The sequence below is a fragment of the Mycetomoellerius zeteki genome, unplaced genomic scaffold, assembly GCF_001594055.1.
Source record: "Mycetomoellerius zeteki isolate Tzet28-1 unplaced genomic scaffold, Tzet1.0 scaffold64, whole genome shotgun sequence".
Classification (NCBI taxonomy): domain Eukaryota; kingdom Metazoa; phylum Arthropoda; class Insecta; order Hymenoptera; family Formicidae; genus Mycetomoellerius; species Mycetomoellerius zeteki.
The window spans coordinates 942,691-959,934 of NW_017257654.1; the positions used below are offsets into that span (position 1 = coordinate 942,691).

Below are 17,244 nucleotides of genomic sequence, written 5' to 3' on the forward strand. Positions count from 1 at the left end.
CGAAAAAAAAGAGAGGGGGGGAGAGAGAGAGACTTGGGAGAATCAAGGAGAGTGCGAAACGGTAGCGGAGGATCGATCCTGTTCGTGTTTCCGCGTGCACTTCCACGTGTGTCCTTCGATACGAAACTGCAAGAACTTCAATTCCGACCGTTTAAGATTTCTCATTTAGAGGAGAGATCCAGGAGAGAGTGACACGTTCGTGACATCATCGATCGATATCCGGTCTCGAATAACATAATCCGGCCCGCGTACAAGCTCCTTTGGGGGATATGTCCTGCCGTTCCAGAGGGAGTCATCGTCATCCGGGAGCGCAACCTTCGCAACGCCGAGGACAACGTCAATCCGAGTGCCGTCCCTGCGTCCTGGACCCCCCCGCGGCTGGTAAACTGTCCTGACAAAAAAAGGACCACCCTCTCAGTTCATCCCAATCAAAGCAGCGCGATCATCAACGGACAGCAGTCATATCAGATACGCGATCATCTCCCAAGGACGCGGACCCATCACGAGAAAGGGTCCGCCCAGGGATGCCCGCCAGGGCCCAGCCACGCTCTCGTCTCGCGTACGTTCAAGGACGATGACGATCGGCCAAGACGATCGGTAAGATCCAAGCAGCGCGAGCACGCGCCAGCATCGCGGAGATGGCGGGCTACAATCATTCGAATCCACAGCGTGTCGTCTACCATGCGACCTACCCGACGCCCCTCGCCCCAAGTGAGTTTATCTGCTGTTTATGCACCCCGATGTAGAAAACCCCACAACATTTGACATGACATTTGACAACATTTGACATGTCACGCGGCATGTGCTGTAGTCTTCCAATATCTTCGATTTATCATGGGGATTGAAGTTTATTTGACATCGTTGCTGATTGCGCAGTTGGAGAGAATTTAAAAATCGTTTTTAATCGTTTCTTTTTTTACAACATAGAGGAAGTTGAATTAATTGGTTTTAAGACCTAATTTAAAAAGTATAATTCTATAAATTACAGATTTTTTTTTTAAGGAAAATAGCAGTTAAAAGATATAATTTTTAGAATCGAATTTTTTTAACTGCTAGTTTTCTTATTCACTAGAAAACATTAGTTGCTCGTAAGAAAAGCACTGTGTAAATCAGGTCTAAGCAACAAGAGAGAAACTTTCTCAAGAACTGAAGAGAGATTTCCTCGGCAACTGAAGAGATCTCTTACTGTTTTTCGTTTCTTTCTTCGCTCGAGAATTATTAAAAGTTTCATCTACGATGCGCGCCTTCAAAGAATCTCCTTTTATTTCTGTAAATTGTGATTTTAAAAATTTGCGTTGTGAAATTTTGAACTTTGAAGTTTATAGATAGAACTTCAGTTTCTTCAATTATTTTATATTTTTGATTATAAATTGAAAGTGATTAAATTTCTATTATTTCAGTATATTATTTATTTCTTTGTAGCACAATTATGAAAAGTATATGAAATTAATATATGAGATATTGGTTTTGGATAATATATAGTGATGATTTTTATAATAAAATTAGATAACATCAACGACGACGTAATGTCCCAGACAAGTAAACTGTTACTTCGCTATTACAAGATCTAGATCATGGTGACTGTATTTAACTGTCATACTTATGATTGTGAAAGTTTAGTTAATAGTGCCTAGTTTCGGTGAGTTTCGCGAATCAATGAATATTGCATAGGCGATTGGCGAACGAAGTGCCATTAAATAAATATTTGATTCCCTTGGATAATTCCTGGCTAACTCTGGTAATTTTCGGTAAATGTTTCGCTAAAGATGAAACTTATTTTGAATTTGCTACAATTTATCAAATTTGTGAAAAAGATTACAAAGAAATAAACTATTAAATAGATTTGCAGATATGCAATACGCAATATGACACATTTATGCAATTTTTAATCACAGATGAAAGACCCTACACTAATTATATGAAAAATTGAGTTTTGGTGAAATGAGTTGATTAGTTTTCATATATAATGTAACTTATAATATGGTGAACAAAAAATATCAGAAAAAGCTCTCAATAATAAATAATTTTTTAACTATCTCAACAAACAAATTGACGTTATTTATCATCGTTTTGATGTCGAATTGACGTCTTTATCAAATTTAATAATTTAATAAATGACGACAAATAACGTCAGCTTGTTTGCTGGGATGGTGTATCAAAGGTGCTCTGTGAACATAAATTTTACACCTTTAATACATAATTGAGCTTTGTGCCTACGACATCTTTTGTTCGTAACATTATAAGCTACATTATATGTAAAATTAACTCATTTCCGGGACCCAATTTTCCATATAATTAATGGTAAAGTTCTTTCAACGAACCTTCGTGAAAAAAATGCACTTGAACAGTGAACTTATTCCGTTAATTAAAGCGTAACAATTAAAGTGTACGTATGTAACACAATTTCTAACGTTTCAGAAAAATTATGGTAAGCCACATTTGCCCTCGTTTCTACCGTTATTTTTTGCCAGAACACGATATCTTTTTTTGTTTCATGTTTAGGTATGCGTGTATATTCGTGAAAGAAAGTTTCTTCTTCCAAAAAGACTGTAACCAAAGTTATATCAAACGGATAAATTTCGTTATCTCCACGGTAACTTTATGGCTACTTTAGTCGTATCGATTCAATTTTACATAATATATTGCACAAAGTATAGAAAGTATTTGGTTACAAAGACATGGGGATTCATACCATATTTCCGCATTTATATCATAAAGAGCGGTGCCTCAAGAATGCGCGACGCATGATATTGCCGATATATCACACGGGAGAGCACAGATGTCCCATGCGTAATATCAATAATATCGAGAGGAAATGCAAACGTTGCAAAACGGTAGTATTTTGCCAAGCAAATAGCTGCTCGCTCGATGTCTAGATGTATAGAAATATTAGCCTTGGATTCTAATAATTTGAAAACAGAGTACACATTCGAATCTCACAACATTCATAGGATGCTGAATTATTTTCCCGATAATACGCAATAAATTTTCTATGAATCTTTTTTACAAAAAAGATTAAAATCTGTACTAAATATTATTCTATGCTTTATTAAACTTTTACTAAATATTGCGATCTGTATATTATATTATAATTAATAAAGAATTCTTTTTTAAATATGCAAAGTTCTTTCCAATATACATGGAATAATATTGTTGCACAATTACTTACATAATACTGTACGTGTATACACGGATAAATATGTTGTATTGACATTAGCCAACAGCAGTCTAATTCAAAATAGTCTTGTTAATTTACAATGACATTATTAATGAAACAAATAACACTTTATTAAAACAAGAGTATGGCGTATTTGTTTCATTAGTACTTTCATTGAATTAATAAGTTTATTTTCAATTAGACTACTATCGGCTAATGCTATTAATACATCATTTCTGTCCGTATACGTATAAAAAATAATAATAAATAATATTACGGTACGATTTTAGCTTTCTAAAAATTTTCTTGTGTTTCTTGATCTTACTTAAAAAAGTAATTGTGCAAGAACGTACTAAGATTCTCGGTAAAAGAATCTTTAGATCGTTGATTTTTATTTTGCATTCTAACAGGAATAGGTATAGTTCACGGCACGTTTGTAGAAAGTGCAATTTATTACAAGTGCTATTTTATGGCGAGCGTGCCATAATATACATGGCTTAGATCGATGGAGTTTTTCGATCGGTTGTGTATAAACAGAGTTAATGACACATGCCACGTAACGTAAAAGCTGCCTGCACGTCGCGAATGTGAGTGCAGGCAGTCGCTAATGCTCATGACACAATAACGATTCGCTTGTCGATCCGCTGTAAAACTGTCACGATCGATCAGCACGCACGTCGACGACATAAATTCAGGTTTTCCGTTAAATAATGTAACGGGCTACGGAACAAATTGCTTCTGAAATTGATGTTTTCTACGATTCTACATTTTCTAGCGAGAACAGCTATTAATTGAGATAATTTATCACGCAGATGGCGACCCGATAAAGCTTCCCGAAAATCTGGAAACCTTGCCGCGAGCTGAACACTTTCCAACTCAGAGGCATCGATGGAACACCAACGAGGTAAGGTTGCCTGTCGCTTATTCGTTAGACGCAAATGTTAAATTCGTGGGTCAATAGAAAACACACGTGTAACCTAAATATTCAAAGATCTGTCGATGTTATATTTCTCAATCGCACGATACTCGTGTTATATAATATCAGGTTTTTTAATTGCAATTTCATATAATGCATAAATCGATGCAAACTAGATATTGATAATTAAACATTATATATGAATAGAAATGTAAACATAAATTAATATTTTAATAGTTACAGGATATATGTATTTTCCGAAAACAGCGTTAATATATCTGATATTCATTTAAATATTGTATGTTACGTACGGTATATTATTAAAAAAAATACATTTTACTTTAATAATAAAAATTCGTGCTGAGAATATATTTTTCCGTTTATTTAAATATTTAAATATTTGCTCTCATATTAGACGTATAACAATTAATAAGAGGCCCAACAGAATACAAGTCATCATAACATCAAAATGACGTCAAAATAATTTCAAAATGATTATTAAAAATCACTTTTCAATTAATAACGTTCATTTTATTAAAATTATTAAAAGTCACTTTTCAATTAATAAAGATTATTAAAAGTCACTTTACAATTATAATAACGTTCATTTTAATGATTTATTTTAACTTCAGTTTGGTGTTATCATGACTTACTGTTCCGTTCTCTCTCTGCTTTAATCTATTATAGATTATTACCAAATAGTAACTCCAATATATAATATGTCTGGAATTTAACGACAACTTGCATTTTGAAATGAAACGGGGCCAAAGTATCAAGTACCAATGTATCTTACGTATGGATGCATTTGCATTCTAGCTCTCGAAGCGCATCCCTCTTTGCGGCGCGGCGGTCGCGTGCCCGGCCGCGAATTCCGGCGCTAGCGGACCGATCTGGTATTACCGGAATTCCGATGGACCATTCCGCGCGTCGTCTCTTTTTTCCGGTGTAAATTTTATCGTGACCTCACCGGGAACGGATGTATATATTTATACAAGACTACGCGAGAGTTAAATGGGAAGGTAAATAATGCGCGCTCGTTCATGTTGGTTCGCGACACGGTTAAGGAGAATAGATGCAGTCAATGCAGCCGTTACTTATATGTATGCAACGTGCAGGGACGACATTAAGGGTGAAATTGCTTGAATGGTCCTGGTGAAAATTTTAGGAGTTGCAACTTTCAGAAACGTGCTTAACTTTATGATATATTTTAATTTTAATAATTCTTTACATTATAGAGTTTGTAACTAGAACCGTGTAAACATCAAAGCATTAATAATTTTTATTAGTTGTAAGTAACTAAAAGTTGAGGAGTTTTTCTACCCTTTCGCGATTTTATAACGTATTTTATAATGTGTATGCGATATAATAATGAAGTATTCCCAAAGCATTTTGTCCCAATTATGTCACTATTTTCATAAAAATAGCATCGAATATTTGAGAAAAATAATTTTATAATTGTGCCACAGAGAGAATAATTTTGCTGAAGTATCTACAAATTTAGCTGTATAAATACTGATTTGAGAATAATTTATTGAATCGTAAAATAATTTTATCGAAGTAATTTTATCAGACGCTCTAAATGGTTGCTGAATGTCAGCATTTTTTACAACATTATTTATCATGCTTGAATATTTTATATAATTATTTTGATAATCCGATCTGAAAATTATTTTCAGCTCTGTACTTAGTTAAATTTTTAGGTATTCCAGCAAAATCGTTCTTTCCGTGCATTTTTGTGATTATTATATCATTCATCAATTTTTAAATTATTTTCTTACACTCATATATATATATATATTACTCTACGAGATTGATTCCCAAAAATTTTATCGGACTCTAAGGCTTAAAGTATCGCGAGGACAAGGAGGGAGAATGCTGTTTCAGCATTTCGCTTGAGGAGGTGAAATTCCTGGTCACGACCCTGGCGTTGTCGGTGTGTGCAGCGGCGCGGCTCCACGCCGGTGTGTGCAGCGCGTCGGCAAGGGTGCACGTACCCACACTCGTGCGCTGCACACGTAAACCGGCTTGCACCGATGCAGTCCACACTGCTATACTCTGACCCAGGTCGGTCGGCCTTCGATCAATAGCTGGAGCCAGCGAGAGCTCGCAGCCGGCGGCGCTGAGCTTTTCAGTATCGCCGAACGAAACTCGATTGTGATCCCTGTGCGCGCGGCGCGACGACTATCATTGTAAACGATAAGTTCGGCCGTCCCTCTTCTTGTCCTCCCCCTCCCCCCCGCGAGTTCCCATCCACCACACGCTTGTTACTTTTCCGCGAATCGCTCTCCCTCCCCGATAAGTACCGGAAATTAAAAGTTCCTGGAGGAAGGAGAGTCGTCGACAGCCTTCCCGCGGAGTCCTCAGACTGTAGAAGAGAAAGAGAGGTGCCTCTCTTTATCTCCTCTTCTTCTTTTTTTTTTACAAGTCGTACCCTGTCTCGCACTCGCCCATTCGTCTCACTGTTTCTCCTGTCATTCTATTTTTGCTTTCGAGGCGGTCGTCCACTCCTAAGCGATGAAAATTGGCTTCTTATCTCTGACGAATCTATTAAATTTCATATTGTCGCGACAGCAATTTTCGTTCTTATTTCGATTTCGACATCGAAATCTTAACGAAATTGGCTCCTGTCGTTGCGATACTTGATAAAATGGATAGATTGGAAGCATCGATTTTATAATGACGAAGGCGCGTTTAAGATTGTTACAAGATATTTAAATGATATTCAAACGCGACGGACGTATGGCACCATGTGCATCATTAATGAGGCCAACGATGGCAAGACCGGCCGAATACTGTGTCACAGTGTTCGCCTTATCCGGTACCTATATTATCAAGTCCTTGGGGGTCCTTTGAACGTTATCGATTGCGCGAGCCAACAAATTTGAGCTTTGTTGAAGAACGGGAATCACGCAAAGAGATTTATACCAATGTTGATACGCTCCCTGGAAATAGAACTGACAACTTCTTCTCTGGTCGACTATATTTATAATCATCGATTAAATAGTTTATGTGAAAGCATGCCAATTTCACAGACTAACACTCCTAGAGGAATAATAAAATTTCCTTTTCTTTTTACGGATACTATTCAGTGATAGCGTCTTGAAGTTTCGGAGTTATTTGATCGTTTTTATTTCGATCGCCGACCACAGTTTCGTATAAGGAGAGCTTCAACGTATGTTGGAATCCAAATTTCTTTCTGTCTATCCAACTTTTCTGTTCAATTTTGTAAACGGCTTTCACGTACATAAAAATCCAATCTTGATTCTCTTAATTTTATTTACGTAACTTAATATCCTGTCAATGATGCGGACGTAACCAGAGATATGCGAACTGTTCGAATACGAATTGAATCGAATCAAGTGAGATTCGATTCGATTAAACATTTAAATACATGTTTAAAATTACTTTATATCAAATAATCATTATTTTTTTTTACATAGAAATTTTTTTATTATCTATATATTAAAATTTTACGTAAAAATAATTGTACTGTAATTAAAAGTTACGTTTCAATGATTCGATTCGATTTAATTCGATTTGATTCTATTCGGCGTCAAAAGATTTTTTGCACATTTCTAGACGTAATGTTGCTTCACTTATTCCTAAAAGAAAAGATATATTCGTCCATCCAACATTCAAAGCTTCCATTTTTTTTCACTCGTCTAGATTCGCGCTTTAAAGCCGGCACGGCGTGAGTTCAATCTTATTTACATTTGTCAACGTCGGACGTAGCGTTATTCCGCTGCACTCCGGGATTTATGGAACCACTCAGCCCAGTCGATTCATTTTGCCCGCAACCGGCTCGAGCCGCAAGGAAGAAGTTCGCGGACAGGTAACGGAGTAAATTTTCACGGTCCTGGAAAGTTTATAAATCCCTCGTGCATACTGCCGTCTAGGCAAAATCCCGTAGCTTCTAGGCAAAATCCTGCCTCAACGTGATCTTGTTTTCTCGCGCGGCTTCCTCTTGTAACGCTCTCGTCCGCTTTTTCTTCTCCGTCGCGTCGCTCGTCGCTGCCATTTTTCACACGAGTTCCGACGGCATACGAGATCGTAAGTGGATCTTATGCACTTTCTCATGCCACGGCTTCTCGACGAGCCGCCGACAATCAAAAACGTTCCAAGGAGATGTCAGTGATTTATTAGTTCACTTGTCGTGCGCTCATTGTAACGCGCGTTCGCTACTCGTTCGAAATCGGTCGAAATCATTTTCAAAGCGAGCACAAAGATCGCGGGAATTGAAGTAATGACTACAAGTGACTCAAGGTTACTTCTACACGCACACGTTTTACGACTTATTTGCCGTACTTATCTCGGCGGGCGTAGACATTAAATGCGATAGATGTGTGCTGACTGTGTGCATCTCTATTCTATTGCGATAGTGATCTGCGTAACAATTAAATATCTTCAAATTGCATTTTCATATCTTCTAAATAATCTACATAATTAATAATATTTTTAATTAGTAATTAATCTATAATGATGTATTAAATGGTTAATTATATATATTTCATGATTAATCTATTTCTTAAATTTTCGAATGAAAAATATGTAGTTGCGATACATCTCGAAGTTTTATTTTTGATTATAATATATATATATATATTTCAAGGTTACTATATATATTTCTTAAATCTTCAGATAAAGTATGTATATATGGTTAAAATACATCATTTTATTTTGGATTATTTCCCTCGCAAGAAATTTCTGTGCTGTGCGGAATATTCTGTCGCACACGTGTTTTTCCATTTTGACGCCAATAATTTTCAAGATTTCTGACGTGGCTCTCGGTTCTTATTACCTTCGCCTGATGAAATCCCATTTGTACCGAAACAGGGCAATACTGAATGCATACGTAGGAGGGGTATTACAGTAATAAGTTTTAGCACATACCTACAGGCGAACACATTTCGTACTTTTAGCATTTATAATGTGCCTTAATGGCACTGATTTATTAAATAATCCTACTGCAGTGTTAAATGAGGATACCTGGATAAGAAGTCTCCTACTTTACCCAATTTACCATCCTAATTTAACGCTACAAATACTTCTGTGTAAATTGCGGCAGCACATAAATTTGCGAAGCTTTGTTGAGACTCTCTTTGAAAGATATCTACGATTGTAATAAATTCATGAATTCTTATCAAGTTAATTATTAATTTTAAGTTAAGTGTTAAACACTAAAATCCTTTTATTAATTTAATATTGATGATATTAATTTAATTTAATTTTTTTATTGTACTTTAAAAATAGCTTAACAATTTTACAAATGAAAATAATAAAAATAATATTGACGTCTTAGTGATTTCCGATTTTATCATATTTTGAGTGTATATACTTGATTTATTGACGTTAAATGATATCTATATGGTCTATATCTGTAAACGAAGATTACTCTTAAAATAACGTTTTTGTTCATTTATTGATTTCCGATTGCACGCGAGAATAGAAGTGTGGTCGTTAAATTGCTGTCGGATTTGCGAAAGCACACCGCGACGGCGGTCGTTATAATTAAGCACCGCTTTAGACCGCTTGCTGTGCACCTTTTAATTGAAAGACATTTCCGAGGAAACCCGTTATCCGAATATATCGTACAGTTGGTTAATTATAGCTTCATAATTTTATTACTGAAGTCAAAATTAACTTCGAAATAAATGTAGCATTCATATCTTTATAGAAATATTTAATTTCGCACGTTAAATATACTTATGAATTAAGAATTTAAAATATAAAATAAATATATTAAACTTGTAATTATATATAAGTTTATCAATTTTTAAAAAATTAAAATTTATGTTAATTTTCCACAAAAGATTTTATAACGTATCCTTGACACTTTTTCGTACGTCATCAACTCAAAATCGTGAAATTTTAATACCAACGGTGAGATATAACGACTGTGTATTAAGAACCTTGGAATCGAATAAATAAAGTCGTCGTGGCTTCGAAAAGATTCTCTGATCCGGAAAGTTCGCGAGAACCGTAATAACATAGACATACATACATCGTCGAAAATTGCATTGCCCTCGATTCACGAAATCGCTTCATTGAGAATAGAGGCACGGCGTCTTGTATCCAAAATGCATCTCAGAAATTGTATACAGACACGTTTCGCATCGACATCTCGGAATAGCTTCCTCCCTGTCATCCCGGAAAAATTAACCAATTTCCTAAGTCTTTTGTGGAACACTTGAATGGTCGCGGCGACACAATACAGCCACAGTCGATTCAACGGCGCACCCAGCATCGATATTTCATCGGCGTTCTTCTCCCAATTGTCGATACCATGAGACAATGGCGATAATGATTGCGGATAGCAATTAATTTGTTTCAATTGTGCAATTACTAACGTCTTTGTGATGAACAAACGTACAGGCGCGTGGAAATAGGCGGTCTGGAAAATAAAATTACATTAAAATTACAGTTCAGAAAATACTCAGAACTAAAAACATAGAAAACTAATTACTTTCAACAATTGATAAAAAATATAAATAGATATGAAGAATAATTTTGAAAAGATTTAACGGTTGTTTTTATTATTTTTAATGATTTTAACATTGAGAGATGATTTTAACATTACTATTTTTGTTTATTTTTATGTAAATTGTCCGCGTTATTTAAGACATTTTATATTTGAAATACGAATGATAAACTTAAAGACGAAATCTCTTTATTGATGTGACACTGAATACCAGATTTGAAATATTTTTTTCTTTATCGAAGATGCTCGATTTTATTTAAGACTTTCTCCGTTGGGAGCTACGATTTATCGGCAGAATTCCGATACTCGCGCGTGTGAGTTGCGAATGTAGAAAAGATGAACCGTCTTCGTCCTCGGTGTCGAAAGGAGAGTCGATTTATCGCTCCTTTTGCATTCGTAAATCAGGTAGAACACATCTCTTCCGGTAGCACGTGAGACAGAGAGTGTCTCGTTTATATAACCGTTGAGTTGAAGGAAGAAATCTATAGCCGCTCTCTTTCACGTACTTCTGAAGTTCTCTATTACTTTTGCATGCTAGCCTTACGTGATTTTAACGTGCCATAAGAAAAATAACAATTATTTGATATAAATCGCAAAAATTCTGTTAGGAGTTAATTTATATACAAAATGATAATAATTTCACACACAGAAAAAACGGTTTTGCTAAAGTATTCAAACATTCAGCTACATGTAGATCTGAAATTATGTTTGCATCGTGAAAATAATTATGTAGGATGCTCAAGACCATAGCTCTTCGGAAAATCTTAATGAAATAAAAAGTATTTATATTATATTATATAATATACATACATACCTTTAATAATTTTCATAAAATAATATTAGACATTTAGCGTGTATTAAAATTTGTGTGTTTTTAACATAAGAATTATTATAAAAGCATACTTTCATCTGAGAGCCGTCATAATCAATGATCGCGTTTATATTTTATAAGCTTCTTTGGTCACGTATGTATATATAGGAAAATATTATAAGCTAAAATATTCCATGTCTTTGCTTGACCTATTTCACGATCACCGCGAAACGCAATGCATAGAACAATATTTAAGTGTGCTAGGAATTTGTAAAGGATGTGAGAATTTAATAATAATAAGCCATATGTTTCTCGTACAACGTAAATAAGATAAATTTCATGGAAAAATAAGCATGGAAAATATGCTAATATTAATGCCGATATAACTATGCTAATGTAATTAATATTAGCGGAAATGATATGCTAATGTAATTAATTGTATATAACTTCTAGTTTTCCAAATTCTAACAAGTGATGTTAATTAAACGTTGTATTTTCTAAAATAAAAGTATTACATGCGCAATGTAAAAGATTTATAGTTTTTATGAATTAATGAATAGACATTAGCGTTTATTATTGTAAAAAATTATGTTTACTTTTGGTCGAATTATTTTTTACATAAAACTACTTATGTGGTACTTTATACAAGTATAGCTTTAAAAATTATGTTTGTCTAATTATTTCTTGTATAAAGCTGTTTGTGTTATACAACATTCAAATATTTTTATACTTTATCGTGAATTATTTCTTTTTTAATCAAATATGCCTTAATAGAACTTTTAATGGAAAAACCGCGTACTGCAATATTTCTTAATAATAAGTACAAAATTTTTGTCAACAACGTAACTAATAACTGACGTTAATTATAATATTTTTGTCAACAACGTAACTAATAACTGACGTTAATTATAATACATACAGTATGTCTATCACATGGAGATTAATTGACATTTGCTTTACTGAGATTATTATGTAGTATACGAGATTATAATTGGCGTATACGCGAACTCGCGATAGAACTCTCGCTTGCCGGTTTAACCTAATTTTTGTCCAGACACATTCCGCGATTAATCAAGGCAAATGGACGTGAACGCGAGCGGGGAAGTTGTAACGAAGGGACGTACGAATGCTCGGGGTAAAGCCGAGGTCGCGAGTTTTCGTCTCCGAGCGAGACGCGACGAACGGCGGCACGAAGCATCCTCGCTAGAATGCAAATGATCAATTAACCAGTTGTAAATCACTACCACGTGCTGGGTGGGGGCTTTATCTAGCACCGTTGTCGGTGCCCGGCCCGGCTGGTCTAATGGCCGGCGGAGCCGGCATCTCTTCCTATTTTCGTATGCTCTTCACGATCTCGCTATATGAAATACTCCAAAATGGGCAATACGAAAAAGGGATGAACATTTTTTTTCATTTTATTTTGATATGATTCTCGCGCCGAATATTGCCCTTTCTTGTTGGTTGATTTATATCGCAATTTACAGTATTATTGGATGTCGTATTTTGTAACTCGATGACAATATATATTCCTATTATATTCATATTAATTTTAATTCTGTGCGAGTTACAGTTTCGATCTATAAAGCTTAATTCATTTGAAAAAACTCCGTTCCTCAAAATAAACCATTTATTTAAGAGAAATTTTGTATAATATCACATTTTCAAGTAGAATAAAAAATCATAATGAAATTAAAATTTTCAGATGACGTCAAGTAAAAGTTCACTTTAGGAAAAATCGTAATGACATCATTCCATTTTGACGATAATTTTGTGGTGAATTCTTGATATGATAATTTTTAAGTGTTTTTTTTTTAAATTAAAAGTCATTGTTATATCAAGAATTAATCACAAAATCATTGTCAAATGTATCGGATGATATTTCCATGATTTTTCCTGAAATAACTTTTATTTGATGTCATCTTGACTTTATTATCATTTTGTGTTCTACCATCACCTGGGGTTTCAGACATAGTGACATTATTACTGTTATTATTTTCATCACATCGTATAATAACTCGTTTTGTCCATTTGCTGTTACTCTTGCTCACCTTTTCCTTTTGGCCAGCCCTCATCAACGATATTTATTATCCAGGACACGTTCGTTCGAGAACCTTTTCGAAAGTTGAAACTGTACCCATGGGACGCGCACGAAGGTATTAAGTAGCCTCCGAATTCCCTGCCACACGGCCGCCTTTTCGTGATTAACTATTGGAACGAAAAAGGTATTCTAAATTAGTAAATGGAATTTGGTTTTAAAATATTACAACAACGTACTGTTGAGCTCGTGTGCCAATTGATAAGAAATGATCTCTTCACGTAAATTATCTATTACAAACTATTTATCTATTATAAACATGATTGTGTTTATTGAGAGAGAATTGAAATTTTAAGTCAAGTCTTGTAAAATAGAATAGCAGCGCAAAGTTATTTGCATAAGAATCAGTGAAGGAGAATAGATTATTTGTTGATGGATGTGTACTCTTTTCCCAAATCCGGTTACATGTTTTCCATAAGGACCAGGCGATCATATTTATCTTGAAAATCCAATCTTGCCATGCCTCATCTAAAATGAATGGTGTGTGGGTTCGGTTCACGTACCGGGCCCAATCAAAAGCTGGCGCTGTCACTGCAAAATGTGCACAAGATACGTGGCCCAACGTGCATGTAGCCCTGTGTCGTGCGGTATTCGGGTTATCCTCAATACCACGTGGAAGATAGCCGCAGAATCTCGCGGGAATTTAATTTACACTTGGCAGATGGATGGTGCTTCGCGTACAAATGCGGACCGCAGCCATTCTAACCGAATGTGACAAATGTTCGTATTTACAGTTCGTATTTCGCTCATTAAATACTCAACTTGCATGTTCCTGCTAAATCCGTAATTACGAACAGAAACATTATTCTCTCAGTCTTTATCGATACTAATGATACTTCAAAAATATATATATATACATTTTGGTATTAAAATTTTCGTCTCAAAACGATCTCAGGAATCTCCCTTTAAGCGTTGTTCGGGTCTTTACGGAACACCCTGTATATCATAAAATTTAAAACGTTATTAATTTTAATTAAAAATAATTTTATATTGAAAAATTTACGCCCCACTAATTGTATCATACTTGTACAGTTCTTCTATTAACGTTTTAAATTTTATGTTGTATATGAGAGAGTCTTACTAAATTTATCCTTCTTATAAAATATTATATTACGAAGAGAGAGAGAGAGAGAGAGAGAAAAAGAGTGTAAGATATACGTTCACGAAGAAATTTTCTTATATATTCTAAAACTATATTTTATTGTGAATAAATGTTAGCGAGATATATCAAAAATAATTACAAGGTGTTGTTCTATAAAATATAGTGCCCCAGATACATTTCATATGGTTCGACGCGAGACCGAGATCACGGCCAAGAAATTTAATGGACTAGAGGGAAAGACAGCCCGCGTGGGGGCTGTGTGGTGCTTCTGACAAAAGCTCTAATGACGTACGATGGTAACCTTCGTGAGGAGCGCGATACATATTCCGGCTGATATGCATATTTAGTACCGTTCTATAATCTTCTCCGTAGAAATGCACGGGGCACTCTGCCAAATCAGTGAAATTGAATCGGAAGATGAAGCGCTTTATTACGTTATTATATTTTGGAATGTCGAGATAGCGTACGCTCTCTCACACTCGCCCCGTATTTCCAGCTGAGTTAAAGACAAACTTGATTAGAATATCGCAAGAGAATTGCTCGCATTTATTACACTCGCTATTATTTCTGGTCCTTTAGTAACAAACAATAAAATTTACGAACTTAACAAACTTAACAAACACCACGCTATACGACCAATATTTATGAATGCCGCATTTAATTTAATTTAATTTAATTTAACATAATTTAATTATATTGTGCAAGAGAATTCAATTTTTAACAATTATGATCTTTATACTACTGAAATTTATAATTATTGAAACCATAAATAATGGTAAAGATACAATTTCCATCGTTGGAATTATTATTATTATTATTTCATCAAATTATCAAGTTGTGAATAATGCATATCTTATTAGTTTTGATCTCTTAATATCGAAATTTTATTAGCGATCTTGGAATTGTGCACGGAAAGAAGTTTTATTAAAGTAGCTAAGAATTTAGCTAGATACACAGATCTGAAAATAATTTTGTTGGACCGTTAAACTTATTATGTAGAACACTTAAGGAAGTATTTCCGCTTTCATCTTTCTTAAAGAATTTCTTAGAAAAATGTATGAAAGCTATAAACTTGAAAATTGATACATTTATTGTTTAATATTTAGCAAGTAAATCTTTATTTTTTTACATGCTTTTACAAATAATTGCCAAAATATCTTTTATAACATTTGAAAGAATTTGTAAAGAACTTAAATATCAAAAAAAGAATTTAAATATCAAAAAAAAATGTATCAAGTTTCAAATTTATAAACTACATATTTAAAAAAAAGTTCCTAAAAGATGGTATAAAAATGGTACTGAAAGCGATAATATCCTCATAAATGTTAATATCAATGTTGCAAAATGTTTAGGAACCAGCTTAGCGTCCTACAGAATTATACTGATGGTCTAATAAAACTATTTTTAGATCTGCGTCTAGCTAAATTTTTCAACACTTTAGTAAAATCATTCTTTTCGTGAGGCTAATCATGGGGCACCCATACACTTCACACTGCTGCCTATTATTAAATTTTTCAAATTGGTCAAATCGGCCGAGTGCACCGGTTCGTTTTGCATTATTGTACGTTAGGTCGCGTGTCGCGGGCGCCCCTGGCTACCTACTTACCGCACCTTCAGCTGTTGAATTCGTTTTTTTTCCCGCGGACGCTGGCTTTCTTCTTTTATGTCCTCAAGTAGCCTGAATTGCTGATAAGCATCGCATGTCGTAATACGAATATTTATAGAAACGAATTTTGCATTTTTATTCTGATTATGCGCATCGTGCGGGTCCGCCGAGTGCCGATTGTTGCGTGCCGCGTTGGCGCGTGTGTAGGGTTGAAGGATGAAAGAGAAAAATGGAGCGGAAAGGCGGGGATTACAGAGACTATCGTGATAGACGACATCAAAAGTCCTCGCGATAATTGCATTTCTTAACGTCAGTAAGAAAACTCGATGTTACTTCCTTCTCTAATAATGCCATACTATCGCACCTTGCTCGCTTAAAATTACGCCGAGCGATTCCTCGCGGCGAAAATCAATAATGAACCGTAATAATGGCGCTGTTATTGTTAGCAGCGTGTAAATGCGAATAACGTAACATGCACATTTCACGTCTCTGCCGTGTTACATGTGCGATGTAAGGTATACGGTAAGATATCCGACCCGAAGACAGTTTCTCCATTTTTCATTCGTCTAGTACGTCAAGCGCGTATGTGTCGCTGCTGAATTATTCATTATGTTAAGTGTTTTTGATTCTGATACTAGAAGACAGAATTTTCCAAGCCAAAACCTCGTCCAAGAACTCGAGGTTAATTATTTTGCCGTTTCGACTTGTTGATTATGTCGCATTAGACAGTGTAAAGCGATGACATCTTACTCTGTCCATGAAATTTGAATCTTATTATTTTTTTTATATATTAATCAGGGTTGGTAAAGACAAATGTTTTTTTTAAGAATAAAACATACTGTGTTTCTTCTTAAATATGTTTCTAATGCCTCAAATATGCTTTAAACAGTACTATAAAAAAACATTTAAAACATATTAAAAACATCAACTAAGCATGTTTTAAACGTTTAAAACATGTTTTTTTATCAACCCTGATATTAATTCAACAAAACTAATCGATAAATTCTTATTGTTATAATTAAACTCCCATTTAACCAGATTAAAATACTTGATAGGTCAGAAATGTCTATGAATAATGT

At 34.8% G+C, this 17,244-nt stretch overlaps 1 protein-coding gene across 5 annotated transcripts in view; it reads left to right on the plus strand.

Moving 5' to 3' along the window:
* Positions 1 to 17,244, plus strand: part of Camta (Calmodulin-binding transcription activator) — a 56,829-nt gene that overhangs the window by 28,205 nt on the left and 11,380 nt on the right. For 4 of the 5 annotated variants that reach the window (XM_018457609.1, XM_018457608.1, XM_018457610.1 and 1 more), the window contains one exon: positions 3,970 to 4,061. In XM_018457609.1, coding sequence (XP_018313111.1) covers positions 3,970 to 4,061 — 92 coding nt within the window. Of the gene's footprint in view, positions 1 to 41; positions 712 to 3,969; positions 4,062 to 17,244 lie in introns of those variants that run through there. The other variant, XM_018457612.1, reaches the window with a different exon arrangement.